This window comes from Dreissena polymorpha, chromosome 10 (genome assembly GCF_020536995.1).
Source record: "Dreissena polymorpha isolate Duluth1 chromosome 10, UMN_Dpol_1.0, whole genome shotgun sequence".
Classification (NCBI taxonomy): Eukaryota; Metazoa; Mollusca; class Bivalvia; order Myida; family Dreissenidae; genus Dreissena; species Dreissena polymorpha.
Window position 1 is genome coordinate 77,124,324 of NC_068364.1, and position 15,549 is coordinate 77,139,872.

A 15,549-nucleotide genomic window follows, 5' to 3' on the forward strand; every position below is an offset into this window, starting at 1 on the left:
TGTAATAACTTTATTACAATTGGTTTTGTATGAGAACACATTTTTTGTCATTCATAGGTCGTATTACCTTATTAAAATACATTTTTATATACATATATACACTATATTTTGCAAAAATATGTGCTTAAAAATGCGATAAGATGCAATTTTAAACCAAGAAATAAGTTTATTACACTTTCGGGCGTTATTACAATTCAGGTCGACACACGATTGTAATAATGTAATAACTTTATTACAATTGAGTTTGTATGAGAACACCTTTTTGTCATTCATAGGTCATATTACCCTATTAATATATATATTATATCCATGTATGCATTATATTTTGCAATAATCTGTGTTTGGAAATGCGATCAGATGCAATTTTAAAGCAAGAAAAAAGTTTATTACACTTTCGGGCGTTATTACAATTCAGGTTGTCACGCAATTGTAATAATGTAATAAAGTTTATTACAATTCAGGTCGTTATTACACTTCAGGTTGTAACAGTGCTTAACTTATACTGATGAAAAGCTTTTGGTTGCAAAGTTATATGGCAATACAGCATTAAAATACTAATGTACACAAACTAGTATATAAGTATATCAATCAATAAAGAAATAACTGTATACATAAATTGAAATGAACAGTCAATATTACGATTTCACAGATCTGAGATGAATAACTTGTTTTTGTTTGGTTCGTTTACTTGTTACCCGATACCTACCTGATTGCGAGACAACTCTTGTTTGCCCTTAGTTTCGAAAAGACCGAATATTTGTTGTTAAGAAAAAATCGGTCCATTTAGTCGGTAACAAAATTCCCAAAGGTGCCATTTTATCAATTTTAAAATTATCAATTTGACCAGACTCTTTTTCCTAAAATAGCTAGAAAATCTCTGTACATATCACATATGTTATTAGGATGAATCCACCATGATTCTTACCTGTTGAATAAGCTGATTTATCTTCATAGAGTCTGCAGTCCAGTTCGCCACTCAATGTGAACTTGTACAGAGCAGTAAGAGAGCAGATATATAGGTCACCCTGGTTGTGGGCAATACCTCTACATTCATGTTGTAACTTAAGCTTCCTGCTTTTGGCAAGCTGGCTCTGGCTAACTGTGATAAACTGGACCTCATCATGCACAGCCACTGCAACCTCAGTGGGTGTGATAAGACACAATACCCATGGCCCATCCCTGAAATCCAAGTGACTCACCACCTGGTACTGCTGGTTCAGAAGCTTGACTCTATTATTATTGTAGTCTGCAACCAGTACCTGTCCATTTGGGAGAGCACATACTGCTGTGATCCAGCATTGGTATGAATCACTTGGCATTTTTACATTGTGCACAGACTTCCCATTCACAGTGAAAACATGGTTTGGAAAGTTCTCTTTTAAAAATATATCAGACTTTTGTATATTTTCCAGACATTTTTTACTGGCAATAAAAGAGAGTTCAGGTTTACCCAGTACTTTCGGTATGGCTACATGGAGATGGAACAATTCATAGTGAAGCCTGATGCAGCTGTTTTTCACAACCTTGAGAGGAGCTTGTTTCAGGTTTAGCTCTTCTTTCTTCTCCTTAATAGTGCTTTTCTCAAAATCTGCTAATAAATATTTGATTTCCTCACGCATTTCACTGATAGGGTATTGGATATGTTCATGTGTTGTATTAACTGTGCTGGATTCACATTCGCGTAAATAAGATACTATATTCACACGCAAACCATCCACAATAAGCCCCTCATGCTCTTTGTATGAAACCTTAAGAGACTTCATTCTGTCCTCCTGATACGTCTGACATTGTTTCATTTGTGAAAGAGTATTTTCCGTGCTGACAGACAGGTTCTTGAAGTTGGTTGACTTCCCTGTGGCAGCCTGAGGTAATGGAGTTACTTGTAAGCATAGTCTGAAAAACAACCACACGGGAGACAGTAAGTGATTGAATAGTAATCAACTGACCAATAACCAACTGTTTACCCCGAAACTATATTAATTATAATACAAATTTAAAGGGGAATTTTAACAAAAAAAATATATAGGCACATACAATAACAATGCATGTTACATCAATTCACATGTTACTTTTCTAGAGGCAATACTATATGAATTATTATTAAAATAAAATATATTAATAAATATGTATCTATCTACTGTGTGTTTGGGAAATAATGCAAATCGCATTGAACAACAAATTGTGCATTTATTCATTATTATGATATTACCACTCTTTATAAGTAATGTCATTACTAGAATGCATGTGTATAACATAAAGTTATGTATATTTAACTCATCATTATTATACTGATTAAAGAGCCACAGGACAAAGTGTGTTTTTAATAAGATATTCAGTGTTTTCAGTGTTTCGTATTGAAATAATTCTTATGAAATGGCAATCAAAGTATAAAATAAAATATGTTTTAATGCATAAGCCTTCAATATGACTCTTTTACTATAATATTTTCCTTTCTTTAAGGTTATAAATTATGAGAACTTAATTTCTCTTTACTAATTGCTTTCTTGCATAAATTGGCATTAGCTTCATTAATAAATAGATAAAGAATGATGTGATAATTCATGCTTATTGTTAAATACTGTAAAAATTAACAATGGACTAGCACATACACACATACACTCAACCATTTCGACACGAATAACAAGTATATTGACAAATATTGAAACTCCATAATTTTTAATCAAGAGATAAATTCTTGTTACCGTCTAATGTAAAGCAATGGACGAATTTCAAGTGATTTTTCAAAAGTATAATTTGCCCCCTTCGTGCAAAAAGGTATCATATGACATTGAAATGAGAAGGCACATAGCAATTTTTGCACCAACATGGCAAATTAATCTTGCATGTTACCATTTATGAAACCATTTCTTTGAATATAATAGTTTCAAAATGTTAAGCTCCCATCATAATTGGTTGCATAATAGCCCACACTTGACTTTCTTCGGAGTATAAAGAATGTAGGCATCATGTCATATTATAATTATTACAATAAAGTTTTACATAGTGACTTTAAGCTAGTTTTTCACCCTACAGCACCCACCTATCATTTATTATCTAGTCTGAGATATGATTGGGACAAATGTTCTTACCGAATGTCATGAAAAAAATATGCAATAAATGTTATCTACAAGTATGTCAACAAACCTTTTCTTCAATTTTACCTAGTGATCTAGTTTTACATCCAACATGACCAGTTTTGAACTCCAATGATATCATTTGAACAAAATTTAATGTTATTACCAAGTTTCATGAAGATGGACTATACATGTGAGTAATGTGCTTCGTACAAATGAATGATTTGTTTTTTACCAATAACATGCATAATTATTGTCAGTTTGTATTTATTTGTATAAAATATTTGTATAATTTTATGTCGCTGGATATGGACTTAAATAAACAAGAGGCCCATGAGGGCCTGAATCGCTCTACTGTTAAAACACTGTGCAAGTTTGGAAAGAATAAGATGGAAACTGTGTACTTAATCGCGAAAACAAGGAGAATTTTCTCAAATTTAAGGGGAGATTATTGTGTACTTATTTCTTCTATACTGCTCATATTCAATAGGGTGCAAGCCCTCATTGATATAAAGATACTGTGCAAATTTGGAAATAATTGGATAAAAACAGTGGAATTAATTGCGTAAACAAGCGGGATTTCAAAATTTTCTTATATTCAAGGGGAAGTCATTCTGGACTTTTTGCTTCGATATTGCTCTTTTTAAACAAGGGCTGTTTGGAAAACATGCCCCATATGGGCTGTCAGTTGTAGTGGCAGCATTGTGTGAATACGTTTTTTGTCACTGTGACCTTGACCTTTGACCTAGTTACCTGAAAATCAACAGTGGTCATATGCCAGTCATGATCAATGTACCTATAAAGTTTCATGATCCTATGCCTTATTATTCTTGAGTTATCTTTGGAAACCATTTTGCTGTTTTGAGTCACTGTGACCTTGACCTTTGACCTGACAATTAATAGGGGTCATCTGCCAGTCATGATCAATGTAACTATGAAGTTTCATGATCCTAGGCCTAAGCATTCTTGAGTTATCATCCGGAAACCATTTTACTATTTCGAGTCACTGTGACCTTGACCTTTGACCTAGTGACCTGAAAATCAATAGGGTTTGAGTCCTCATTAATATGAAGACACTGAATAAGTTTGAAAAGAAACAGATGAAAACTGTGGACTTTATCGGACAAACAAGAAAAAGTAACCATTTTACTATTTTGAGTCACTGTGACCTTGACCTTTGACCCAGTGACCTGAAAATCAATAGGGTTCGAGACCTCAATAATATAAAGACACTGGACAAGTTTGAAAAGAATCAAATGAAAACTGTGAACTTTTTCGGATAAACAATAAAAGTCTAACGCACGCACGCACACACACACACACAGAGACAGACAGACAGACACCATGCCATCTCATAAGCTCTTCTGCCTTTTGCAGTAGAGCTAAAAAGTATGTGTGCTGTGATATACCATAAATATGTTTAAGCGAATACATATTTATATTGTATTGGTCTGTAAAATATGGTTGCTGGGCTGAATGTCTGATACTCTTCTTGAGCTTTCAGGAAGATTGCAATCTGGCTAAGATTTTAATTGGATAATGGTACTATTTAAGTTTCATTAGACAATAAATGTGGTATTTTAGTGTTCACATGCTTTTTTTATTTTATCTAACAAGCTATTTGTTTAAACCATACACAACCCAGTTTAAAATGCATTCAGTATATCATTCTGACAAAAAGTTTCATAAAAAAAACTGAGCAATTTTTTTGTCCTCTAGAGTGTTTGCAAGATTGTTCTTTCATGTAACCAAGTTTTTACCTCACATGACCAGACTTGAAACGTGGCTGACATATGTTTAGGACAAAATGTTCTGAATGAATTTTATGAAGATTTTCCACTAAATTCCGTCCTTGGTTGTTCAAAAGGCAAATGTTGATGATGGACAAAGGACGACAAAATTTCATCAAAATAGTTCACCATGGGAATGTTGTGCTCATGTGAGCTTTTAATGTGTCGTGTAGAGTATTTGCAAGGTATCACCATCGGCATGTAAGAAACATGTCCCTCTGTCCGGCATGTATTTAAAAAGCTGGAACTAGTTTTTAACTTAGTGGCTATATGAATAGAAAAAACTCTGAAAAAGTTTAATGAAGATCGGACAAACCAGACATTCCCAAAAGTATTTTAAGGTCACAGGATATTGGGTCAAAGACATATATTTCCCGGTCTGGAAATTACATGAAAACTCAGATTTAAACTACAAATGTCAACAAACCGGCCACAAAATTATAATCAAAGCGCTGAAGGCACTGAAGTTGCTCGCTGTTGCACAGTCGTCCTTGATTAGCTTGTGCGCATTGCATAGGCTAATCAGTGTGCACAGGCTAATCAGTGTGCACAGGCTTATCAGTGTGCACAGGCTAATAAGTGTGCACAGGCTAATCGGTGTGCACAGGCTAATCAGTGTGCACAGGCTAATCAGTGTGCACAGGCTAATCTTATTTGACATGCATTAAACCCTGTTTTCCCTGAAAGCAGCCAATACGTACAGGTGTAAATGATTAACACTAGACAGGCCAATGTCGCCTTACAAGCTGGTAAATACACTCACTGAGTAGTAGAGCAGACGCTCCATAGTATTCGTCCTCTGCAGTGCAGACAGGCAGCGGTAATCGTTTCTAGCATAGTGAGTTTCAGTTTTTAGCATAGCTAAGGCTTCTAAGAACATATTGATTTGCAAAACAAGGTCTGTAAATTTACTCGACCAATCTAACGCGACCAACTAAAAATCGATGAAAAGGCAATATTGAACGTATATTTAATCTACAGGAACTGTTAATACAAAGTTCCATGAGTATTGGGCAAGACATGTGGCGCCTCTATAGTGTTCAATGCAAATTGTTGATGACAGACAACAAACAACCAGATAAAGAAACAAAACTGAGAAAAGGTCACAATGAGAAGGTTAAAAATGCAGGCTCAAACAAGCAAACGTCAAGTGTGAACTATCCTCCATAAATAGAGTAAAGGAACATATGCATGATACATTATACAGGCAGGTTGATTAAAGCCTTAAGGTATTGCTATACTATATACTACATTTGTTGCTGTAATGTTGCCAATGTCTTGTAATCCATATGCTTGAACTTTGAAATGTTATTTCAAACAAACACAAATAAACAAATTAAAGCTCAAGAAAAAATTGCACACAAGAAATGATTTTGAAAACATTATATAACTTAATAATAGAATAATCCAAACAAATTAACATGGGTGATGGTATTTGCACAGAGGCGTCGGAGCTGGGGCGGCTTGGGCAGCGACCGCCACCCCAATATTTTCGGCAAAAATGAAATTTCATCAAAGACATTTAAAAAAAATCATTTCAATACACATATATTTGAAAATATCTTTTCCACAAAGCAAGGTATTCATGCTTTCGCGGTTATGACACGTGTATTTTTGATTGTCATCACTCGCCCGCAGAAATTTACGTGTCAATTATGTTGTTACCGCGGGTAATTAATCGGTCTCTTTTATAACGATAATCCCTTAATTATTAAGTAATTAAACCTGGGAATCTTTAATTGTCCGTATGATCTAAGCCTTTGCTTCTTTCTATTAATAAAAAGGAAAGTATGACATGAAACAAATGTGCCGACATCCTGATCCAATAGTCCTTAATTATCACAGAATTAAAGATACCTCAAGATACCTGAATTAATTGTAATAACCCGAAGTAATTCTATAATTTTTAAAACTTATTTAATGTTTTTTACCACTTTTTGTGTCATTTCAATATATGTACTCCAAACCTGCAACCAACAAATTTCTTATTTCTAAAATGGAATTGCGGCACAAAAAAATCCTGAAGAACGTTCTTTCAACCCACATGATCCCTTTTGTTGTGTCGCCTGCTACAAAGTACAAACTGCGACATATAGTGATCACTTGCCTGCAATAGACGTGTATAAGGTCAGGTATCAGGCATAGCAACGCACCAAAATGCGCCATTTGATGCTAAAATTTGAAAAAAAATCCGGGTTACGCCGGACCCCCACCAACAGGAGGGGGATACCCTCTCCCATACCCACCCCATCCACGCCCGAAATTGTTAATGTGCTTCTGACGCCCCTGTTGCATACAGGTAATACAATGCAATAATGTATACTGATATAAAATAAGTAACAATAAGCTACCTGTGATTAAGTTCAACACATTTAGAGCAGCACAGCTGACTGTGGTCCTCGCAGTACTTTGTTATTTGTTCACTCTTGTGTATGACGCATGTTAAAAGAGAAGTCTCCATCTTCTTAGAAAGTGGCCACTTCATTATTTTATCCTTTCCATAAGGAGATTTTTTGAAAAACAACCAACCATGCTGTCTGTGGGAGTTTATACATCTTCTGCAGAAGTATTTAAGACATGTTTTACAGTAAAAATCTGCATCTATTTCTACAGACCGTTCTTTCTTGCAGATTGTACAACAATAATATTTAACCAAATCAAAATTTCTAGAAAATGCAGATGTCGCCATTTTGATAATTCACTATCCACAAACAAGATTATACAATCAAAAATCAATTGAAATATTTATGTCCAAGTATATGTTTACAATAAATATCCCAGAAAACACACACAATTATTATTTAACACGGGCAAGTAAAATGAAATTTTGAACTGAACTAAACAGCAACCAAGTTTACTGTCAAATGGCGCTTGTATGATAGGAGCAAACAGTGTAACTATGTATACTGTCACCGTACTATTGGGTACTGAGTGTATTGATTACTTTAAACTGCACAAACAAGCTGTGTAGATAAAAACTTTATCCCAAAGTGTTTAACACACCACATTTTTAATTGCTCTAATAAATGCCATGTTATGAACATAGAATTATAATGACAATAAAGTAGGTTCTTAGAGATTTTCATTCATTTTTGTTAGGTTATTTTACATTAACTTCTTCATTTCTACACCGATTTACTTCAAATTGATACTGAACCTCTCTTATGACAATAGGGTCAATCTCAACAATGCATGGCCCCCATTACCAGCCCTGGAGCGCCCCACCCACATAGACCCGATCCACCCAAAATTGCCTTTTACTATAACTTCTTCATTTCTACACCGATTCACTTCAAATTGATACTGAACCTCTCTTATGACAATACGGTCAATCTCAACTATGCATGGCCCCATTACCAACCCTGTGGCGCTCCGCCAACATAGACCACACCCACCCAAAATTGCCTTTTACTATAACTTCTTCTTTACTACACCGATTTTCTTAAAATTGATACTGAACCTCTCTTATGACAATACTGTCAATCTCAACTATGCACGGCCCCATTATCCACCCTGGGGCACCCCGCCCACTTAGACCACAACCACCCATAATTGCTTTTTACTAAAATTTCTTCATTTCTACACCGATTCACTTCAAATTGATACTGAACCTCTCTTATGACAATACGGTCAATCTCAACTATACATGGCCCCATTACCAACCATGGGGCGCACCGCCCACATAGACTACACCCACCCAAAATTGCCTTTTGCTATAACTTCTTCATTTCTACACCGATTCACTTCAAATTGATACTGAAGTTCTCTTATGACAATACGGTCAATCTCAACTATGCATGGCCCATTACCAACCCGGGGGCGCCCCTCCCACATAGGTCACACCCACCCAAAATTGCCTTTTACTAAAACTTCTTCATTTCTACACTGATTCACTTCTAATCGATACTGAACTTCTCTTATAACAATATGGCCAATCTCAACTATGCATGGCCCCATTACCAGTAACCCTGGGGCACCCCTGGGTCAAACATGCGGCGTGGACATACGCGTCGGCCTCTGCCGCGACATTTCTAGTTACAATTGATGTGCAAACATTCCATATTCTATGCCACATATTCATAAGTTTATAATCACTTCATAATTTATCTATCTTTACTTTGTGTGTGTCATTGACAACTGAAGTTAAACTTTCGAAATTTGTATTAATGCTATTTCTAAAGATGTTCTTTGTTCTTTGTTTAACTATGTGCATTTGACTTAATGCTGCTACTGAATTTAACTAGTTGTTAACATCTTTGTGGATCTATAGTACTTCATAAGTCGATTGCTATTGCGTCTCTGATTCAGAATTAGTCTTCTTTTCTGCATACACAGTCATTATATAATATTTCACGTTACAAAAAGGGAACCAGTATTAAAACCCCAAAATTCCAGCACAAATTACTATTGATGGGTGATCACTCTTAACATCAAAATAAGACCTCCGATATCAACCGTGATACAGCGACTATATCCGAAATCCTCCGGAATGCGGTGAGCTAGTAAAAAATGTCCCCGTCTACATAGTGTCTATTGTTTTGACCAAAGTGATTTAAATCCCACTCTCAACACCTTGTTCTTGTCAAATCGATTTGATACTATTGATAATTGTACTTAGGTACACTTATGTAATTAGTATTATACGCCTATTGTATATCTTTGTTTTGAGCAATTATCTATGTTAAAGGGATCTTTTCACGCTTTGGTATATTGACAAAATTGAAAAAAGTTGTTTCAGATTCGCAAATTTTCGTTTTAGTTATGATATTTGTGAGGAAACAGTAATACTGAACATTTACCATGCTCTAATATAGCCATTATATGCATCATTTGACGATTATAAAACCTAAAAATTATAAAGCGTTGCAACGCGAAACGATTGAATAATTTGGAGAGTTCTGTTTTTGTCGTTAAATTTTGTATAACTACGAAGATTGCTTATATAAGGTGTAAAATACGTCCAGTATGTGTACTCGGCGGAATAGCTCAGTAGGCTAAATCGTTTTTACTTCAGGACTCTGGCAGGACTCCAGGGGTCACTGGTTCGAAACCTGCTCCGGGCAATGTTCTTTTCCTTTTTTTAATTTTGTTCTTGATTTTTTACTGGAGCTTTTACGATCCAAGGTTTACATTTATCAATATAAAGCATTTTATGAATAAGTTAAAAAATGCCAAAATCTGTGAAAAGGCCCCTTTAAGATAATGGGTAACTGGTATTGTCCAAAATTTGCATTAGCGAAGGAAAAGACCATTACACATTCAGCCTCGTTATGAAATCCTATATAGCAGTAATACTAATAAATCATTATTATTTGAACTTGATTTTAAATAGACATCAAAATCCATTGAAGCTATAGCTTGTGAATGGATATTATTATCTGATAAGAGTATTCCATTTCATAAACAGTTATTTAGGTGGTATATCGATGATCCCCATTCAAAATGCTGAACCTACATTTTTTTGACATATCGTGATTTTTGCACTGTGTAGGGCAGGAAATCAGTGCGCACATGCCCAGAAAATGGTGAACCACCTAACCAATCAAAACACCCCAAACTGGCCATATGATAAAATGCTGAACTGTGATTGTGGAAATAAAATTATGCAAACATTTGAAGCTGATACTCAAAAATGGAAAGCTGAATATTATTGTAAAATGCGAAGCCGAATAATTTTTAACTGCTGCTTTTTGCATATAGTTATGAAAATGAAAAAAATAGCCCTCCTGGAAAGTTGTGTTTTTGTAAGTACATATCAAACTAAAAATAGTATAAATTACTTTTAAATAAGCAAATTGACTTTCATACATTTAATAATTCAGTTTGTACAGCAAATTATACATTAAAAAAACGTTACCGTTAGACAACAACTAATATTATGATATATTATGTTCAAGATGTTTACCATCAGTGTTCTAGTTTTTCATACAAATTTTATCCCCCACCAATGGCAGAGGGATATAGTTTTGACATTGTCAGTCTGTCAGTCCCTCCATCCATGTGTCACAAACCTTTTAGTTATAGCCGTGGATATCAATTCAACAAATTCACTTGTTATCCCCCGCCAAAGGCAGAAGGATATAATTTTGGCATTGTTTGTCCATCCATCAGTCCGTTCGTCTGCTGTCAGCCCATCTGTCAGCCGGTCAAACACTTTTTAGTTATGGTGGAGGATATCAAATCAACAAATTTGCTTGTTTCAAATTGCTCTCAGTGTATCAAATACCTATCACAATACCGGTTAACAGTATTCAAATATATTACAATATGGATTTGCTGAATTTTTTTGCCCGTTCAAATTATCAACCAGTAAATTTTAAAAACACGAACTACGTTTGTGAAACACAATGCCTTCTACTGCACTTTGAAACTGCACAGCAGCTAGATCTATTATAGAGAAAAGTTTCAAGTCCAAGTCATGTTACTTCGTCAAAAATCAAAATGTTCAAGAACGAAACTCAAAGTTGATCTGTAAGTCAATTAGGGGTTTTCCTGCTATGTAAAATAGGCCGTAAAACAGACCCGATCCCAAAGCAAACGGACCCAATCCAAACCCAAAATTATAAAAAAAATCCCAATTCCCCATTCCCCCCCTTAGACACTTAGAAATAAGTGTCTTATGATTATTAGACTCTATATCCCAATTTAACTTTTTAAACATCCTACATGATATATAAATAAAATCTATAAAATGTTTTCCAAAAATGGCCAGGAAAATAAATGTTGTGTCAATATTTGATGATGAAAAAATCCTGAAATGGTCCTTTTTGTTGATACAAACAATTCCCAAATTTGCCACTTTTCTCGATAAAAACAAAACTCTATTTAACCAGATTTCTTTTGCAAAAACGGCTAGAAAACTCCATGGTAATGTAGGTACACTCTTACACCAAAACGTAGGTCAATGTCTGAAATAGTTTAAAACCGATTCCAGACAGACAGACTGACGGACTGACGGTGAACAGTGAGACTGCCATATGCGACTCTATTGGGGGCATATACACACAATTGACCATTCACCAGCTGTCAATCAAACTCAAGCAATACTCAATCAGATTTCGTTTATTGCGGCCACAGTGTATGACAAACAGTGTACGACAAACAAAGACTGTCGGAGTAATGGATAAAGCGTTTTATGAAAACACAACTCAGTGGGCGGTGCAATCGCGTATTTGGCGACTGGTCAATTATTTTTAATTTGAAAGTTATTTTCATTTTAGTAACCTTTTAATAGGTATAATATATCTTATATTGAGCTTGCATGGCCATTTATCTGAACGGAATTCACTGGGGAGAGATATCATGTTTAATATATTCAAGGCGTAACGGCTCTCACCAAGTACGTTTCTTTAATTCTCAATGACAGGATCAAAGAAGCACCCATAGCTTTGTATGAAAGACCTATTGAAGAACTATACATTCACTTAAACACTAATGGCTGCTTTTTGTATGATATAATAAATTTCAATTTAAAGTTGCAAAGTCATTTGAAAGTGAAATAAATTCAATTAATTTGTAAAGCAACTTAGTAAAACAATAGTTAGTTAGCTACACTAATTACAATAACAATTTAAGACCAATAATGGATTAATAGTTCATGTTATCAAAATAATTATAAAAATTAATCATTATCGGTAACAGACTTCTTATTTAAAATACTCAAACATATTGAAAATCCACAGATTATAACAAACAAGATGGTCTGAAAAGCCCAAATTCGCTCACCTCAGATACAAAGGAACTGACATGTTCTGTCCAGCCCAAGTTTCATGAAGAGTGAACTATTAATGTAACTTAAATAGTGCTAACAAGATTTTAATATAGCCATATAAGGATAAATTGCAAGCCCCCCTTGTGGCCATGTTTTTCAATAGACCAGAACCATTTTCAAACTCATCCAAGATATCATTGAAACAAATCTGACCAAGTTTCATGAAGATTGGACAATAAATGTGACTTTAAGAGTGTAAACAAGTTTTTACCAAAACCGTAATTATAAGGAAAAATTTCCTGCCCACTGGCAGCCATGTTTTTTAACAAACCGGAACCATTTTGCAACTTGACCAAGATATCATTGCGAAAAAAATTCTGACAAAGTTTCATGAAGATCAGACAATAAATGTGGCCTTTACAGTGTTAACAAGGTTTTACGAAAGAAATATATAGCCACATTAGGAAAAAAGCCAACCAAAACCATCTTTCTTACTCATCCAGGATATCAAATAGTCTGATAAGTTTCATGAAGATTGGACAATAAATGTGACGTTTGGAGTGTTAACAAGTTTTTACTACAGCCATACATGTATTATGAAAAATGCCCCAACCCTGGTGGCCATGTTTTTCAACCAACCAGAACCATTTTCGAACTCGTCCAAGATATCATTGGGACTATTCTTCTGACCAAGGTTCATAAAGATAGGACAATAAATGTGGCCTCCAGAGTGTTACCAAGGTTTTAATATAGCCATTTAAGGTAAAATGCCCAGCCCAATGGCTGCCATGTTTTTCAACCAACCAGACACATTATCGAATTCGCCCAAGTTATCATAAGGACAAATCTTCTTACCAAATTTCACGGAGATCGGACAATAAATGTAACCTCTAAAGTGTAAACAAGGCAAATATTTACGCCGCACGACGCCAAACACACAACAGACAAGGCGATCACAAGGTGAGCTTGTGCTCAGGTGAGCTAAACATGTACTTGAGAACCTCATTATTATCAAAGATGGACCACGTTTGACCAACTCTTTGCCAAACACTTTTTAAATAACTTAAGTGTTCCTCAATATTGAAATTATGACACTTCATTTGAACTTGCATATTCAATAAAATCACTATTTCACACCAATAACTCTGGCCCCCACTTCAGTTATATGCAAGTAAAAATCTATTAGTAATATTGAAATTATTTAACTATCTGTAAACGTGCAATTAGTTCAAAAGCTATTATTATCACTATGACGCCATTACCAAAATGTTGATCTTAAATGGATTGTACAGATTGCACATGATTTAAGTTATTTAGAGGAACAAATATTTCTACATCAGTAAAATTGACTTGAGCTTTGACCAGACCAACACCAAGTGCAATCCACAGTGCCACTATAAAAGCATACATCGATCTAAATTTATAGAAAGAAAATCATTTGCGTATTAAGAGTAATACTCTTTAAATTTACCATGAATTCAGCCACCAACCCAACATGAATTTATAAGCAGGATCATAATATAAGGTTTCTAAATTTCAATGAATAAAGTTGCTTAATTTGTTGCAATTGAGTAATTCCGGATTTTCATAATTCCGTCTTGACAGAGTTGTTGTTCCTGCCGGACGGTATACCTACTTCTGGTTTCAATATAAACACTAGGAAAATACTACTGCTGCATCTTTGAATGCCACAATTTTATAAGCAGAGTCAGTACATTTTCTGAAAAAAGAAAAAATTACCAAAGGACTAATATAGTAATTATACAAAAACAGACTGGGAAAGAGCAAATAGCCAGAAGAATTATATTCCAATGTTTTATAGACAGGTTTTTTCAGACCACTTCCCAGACGGTATCATGCCAAACTGTGTTGACCTAAAGAATCTTCAAAATGAGAATTTACCTCAACAAAGAGTTTTACTACAGCATGAACAAATCAGCGTGAATTTCTACAACCCCATCCAGAACTTTAAAACATTGTTTGTCTTAAATCATGATGAATTATAACACAAATTGGGACATACAATTATGATTTCAACAAATAAGCATCTTGGTTGGAACACAGTTTGAATGAAAAATAACGAAATTATAACGATATATGTATTTGATAGTGACATATTCTTTTCAGAGAAGTTGACATTTCGTTATAATTTGATTATTATTTTTTCAAAATGATGTTTCACTAATTAATATCATTAATTCACACGCCACCTGTGATTTGGAATGAGTATGTACCAATGTGCAAGTACCGGTAACTTTTTTGGTCATATTTTCATTCACTTTCGAGATACACTTTAACCGTCAACAATGATGAAATTAGTAAAGGAGTGAAATAAAGTGTTGTAAAATATATATTTTATATTGTACTTAAATTAAGCAATTTCCAACAGCCTTGCTGTTTAGCTAGCTGCTTATAAGCGACGCAGCTAGAGTTTCTGGTTACCACTTAGAAGACCGTGGTTCAATCCCCGGTTGGAGCTCAGGAATTTTCACTTTACTATTATTAACTTTCTACATTTGAATCTCAATAATGGAGTTTATTTTGCAACAAGATGAACATGAAAGTTATTTTTTAATGTTTTTGAAATTTTGTTTTCTCTTTAGAACATTACATACATACGAGCATTGCATATAGTAATATGTATTTTATATATTAGTTTGGTATTTTATATACAGAGTATTTCATGTGCAGCTTCTTGATTGGTTCATAAATATAATGGTCTACTAAAATTATTGTAAAAATCTAATTTTTATTTCAAGAATTGTACAAAAAAGTACCTTTTTACATACAAATTAAATTAAGTTTGAACATAAGTATGTATAGCATTTATAAATAAAATGTTGCATGTAAGAAAAGTAATTAGAACATGCTGAATTAAATTATCTAATATGTGATGATTTGTTATAAACACTTTATTATGTGAATTGGGAATAAGACATCAAACTGGGAATGGACATCATTTTGGTTATTTTCT

General features: G+C 34.3%; 1 protein-coding gene across 1 annotated transcript; it reads right to left on the reverse strand.

The window, feature by feature from the left end:
• Window positions 1–701: 701 nt before the first annotated feature.
• LOC127846891 (uncharacterized) lies at window positions 702–7,766 on the reverse strand. Its single transcript, XM_052378310.1, has 2 exons — window positions 7,216–7,766; window positions 702–1,893 (listed from the first exon to the last, which is right to left on the reverse strand). The coding sequence occupies exons 1-2, from the start codon at window positions 7,551–7,553 to the stop codon at window positions 867–869; spliced, it is 1,365 nt and encodes a 454-aa protein (XP_052234270.1). The 5' UTR covers window positions 7,554–7,766; the 3' UTR covers window positions 702–866.
• Between the last annotated feature and the right edge of the window lie 7,783 nt (window positions 7,767–15,549).

What these genes read in the sequence shown, in the direction of transcription:
- LOC127846891 (XM_052378310.1), bottom strand. Translation starts at nt 7,553, where the DNA reads ATGGCGACATCTGCATTTTCTAGAAATTTTGATTTGGTTAAATATTAT. An exon ending in TGTGTTGAACTTAATCACAG is followed by an intron (nt 1,894 to 7,215) that starts GTAGCTTATTGT and finishes GTTGTTTTTCAG; the next exon opens with ACTATGCTTACAAGTAACTC.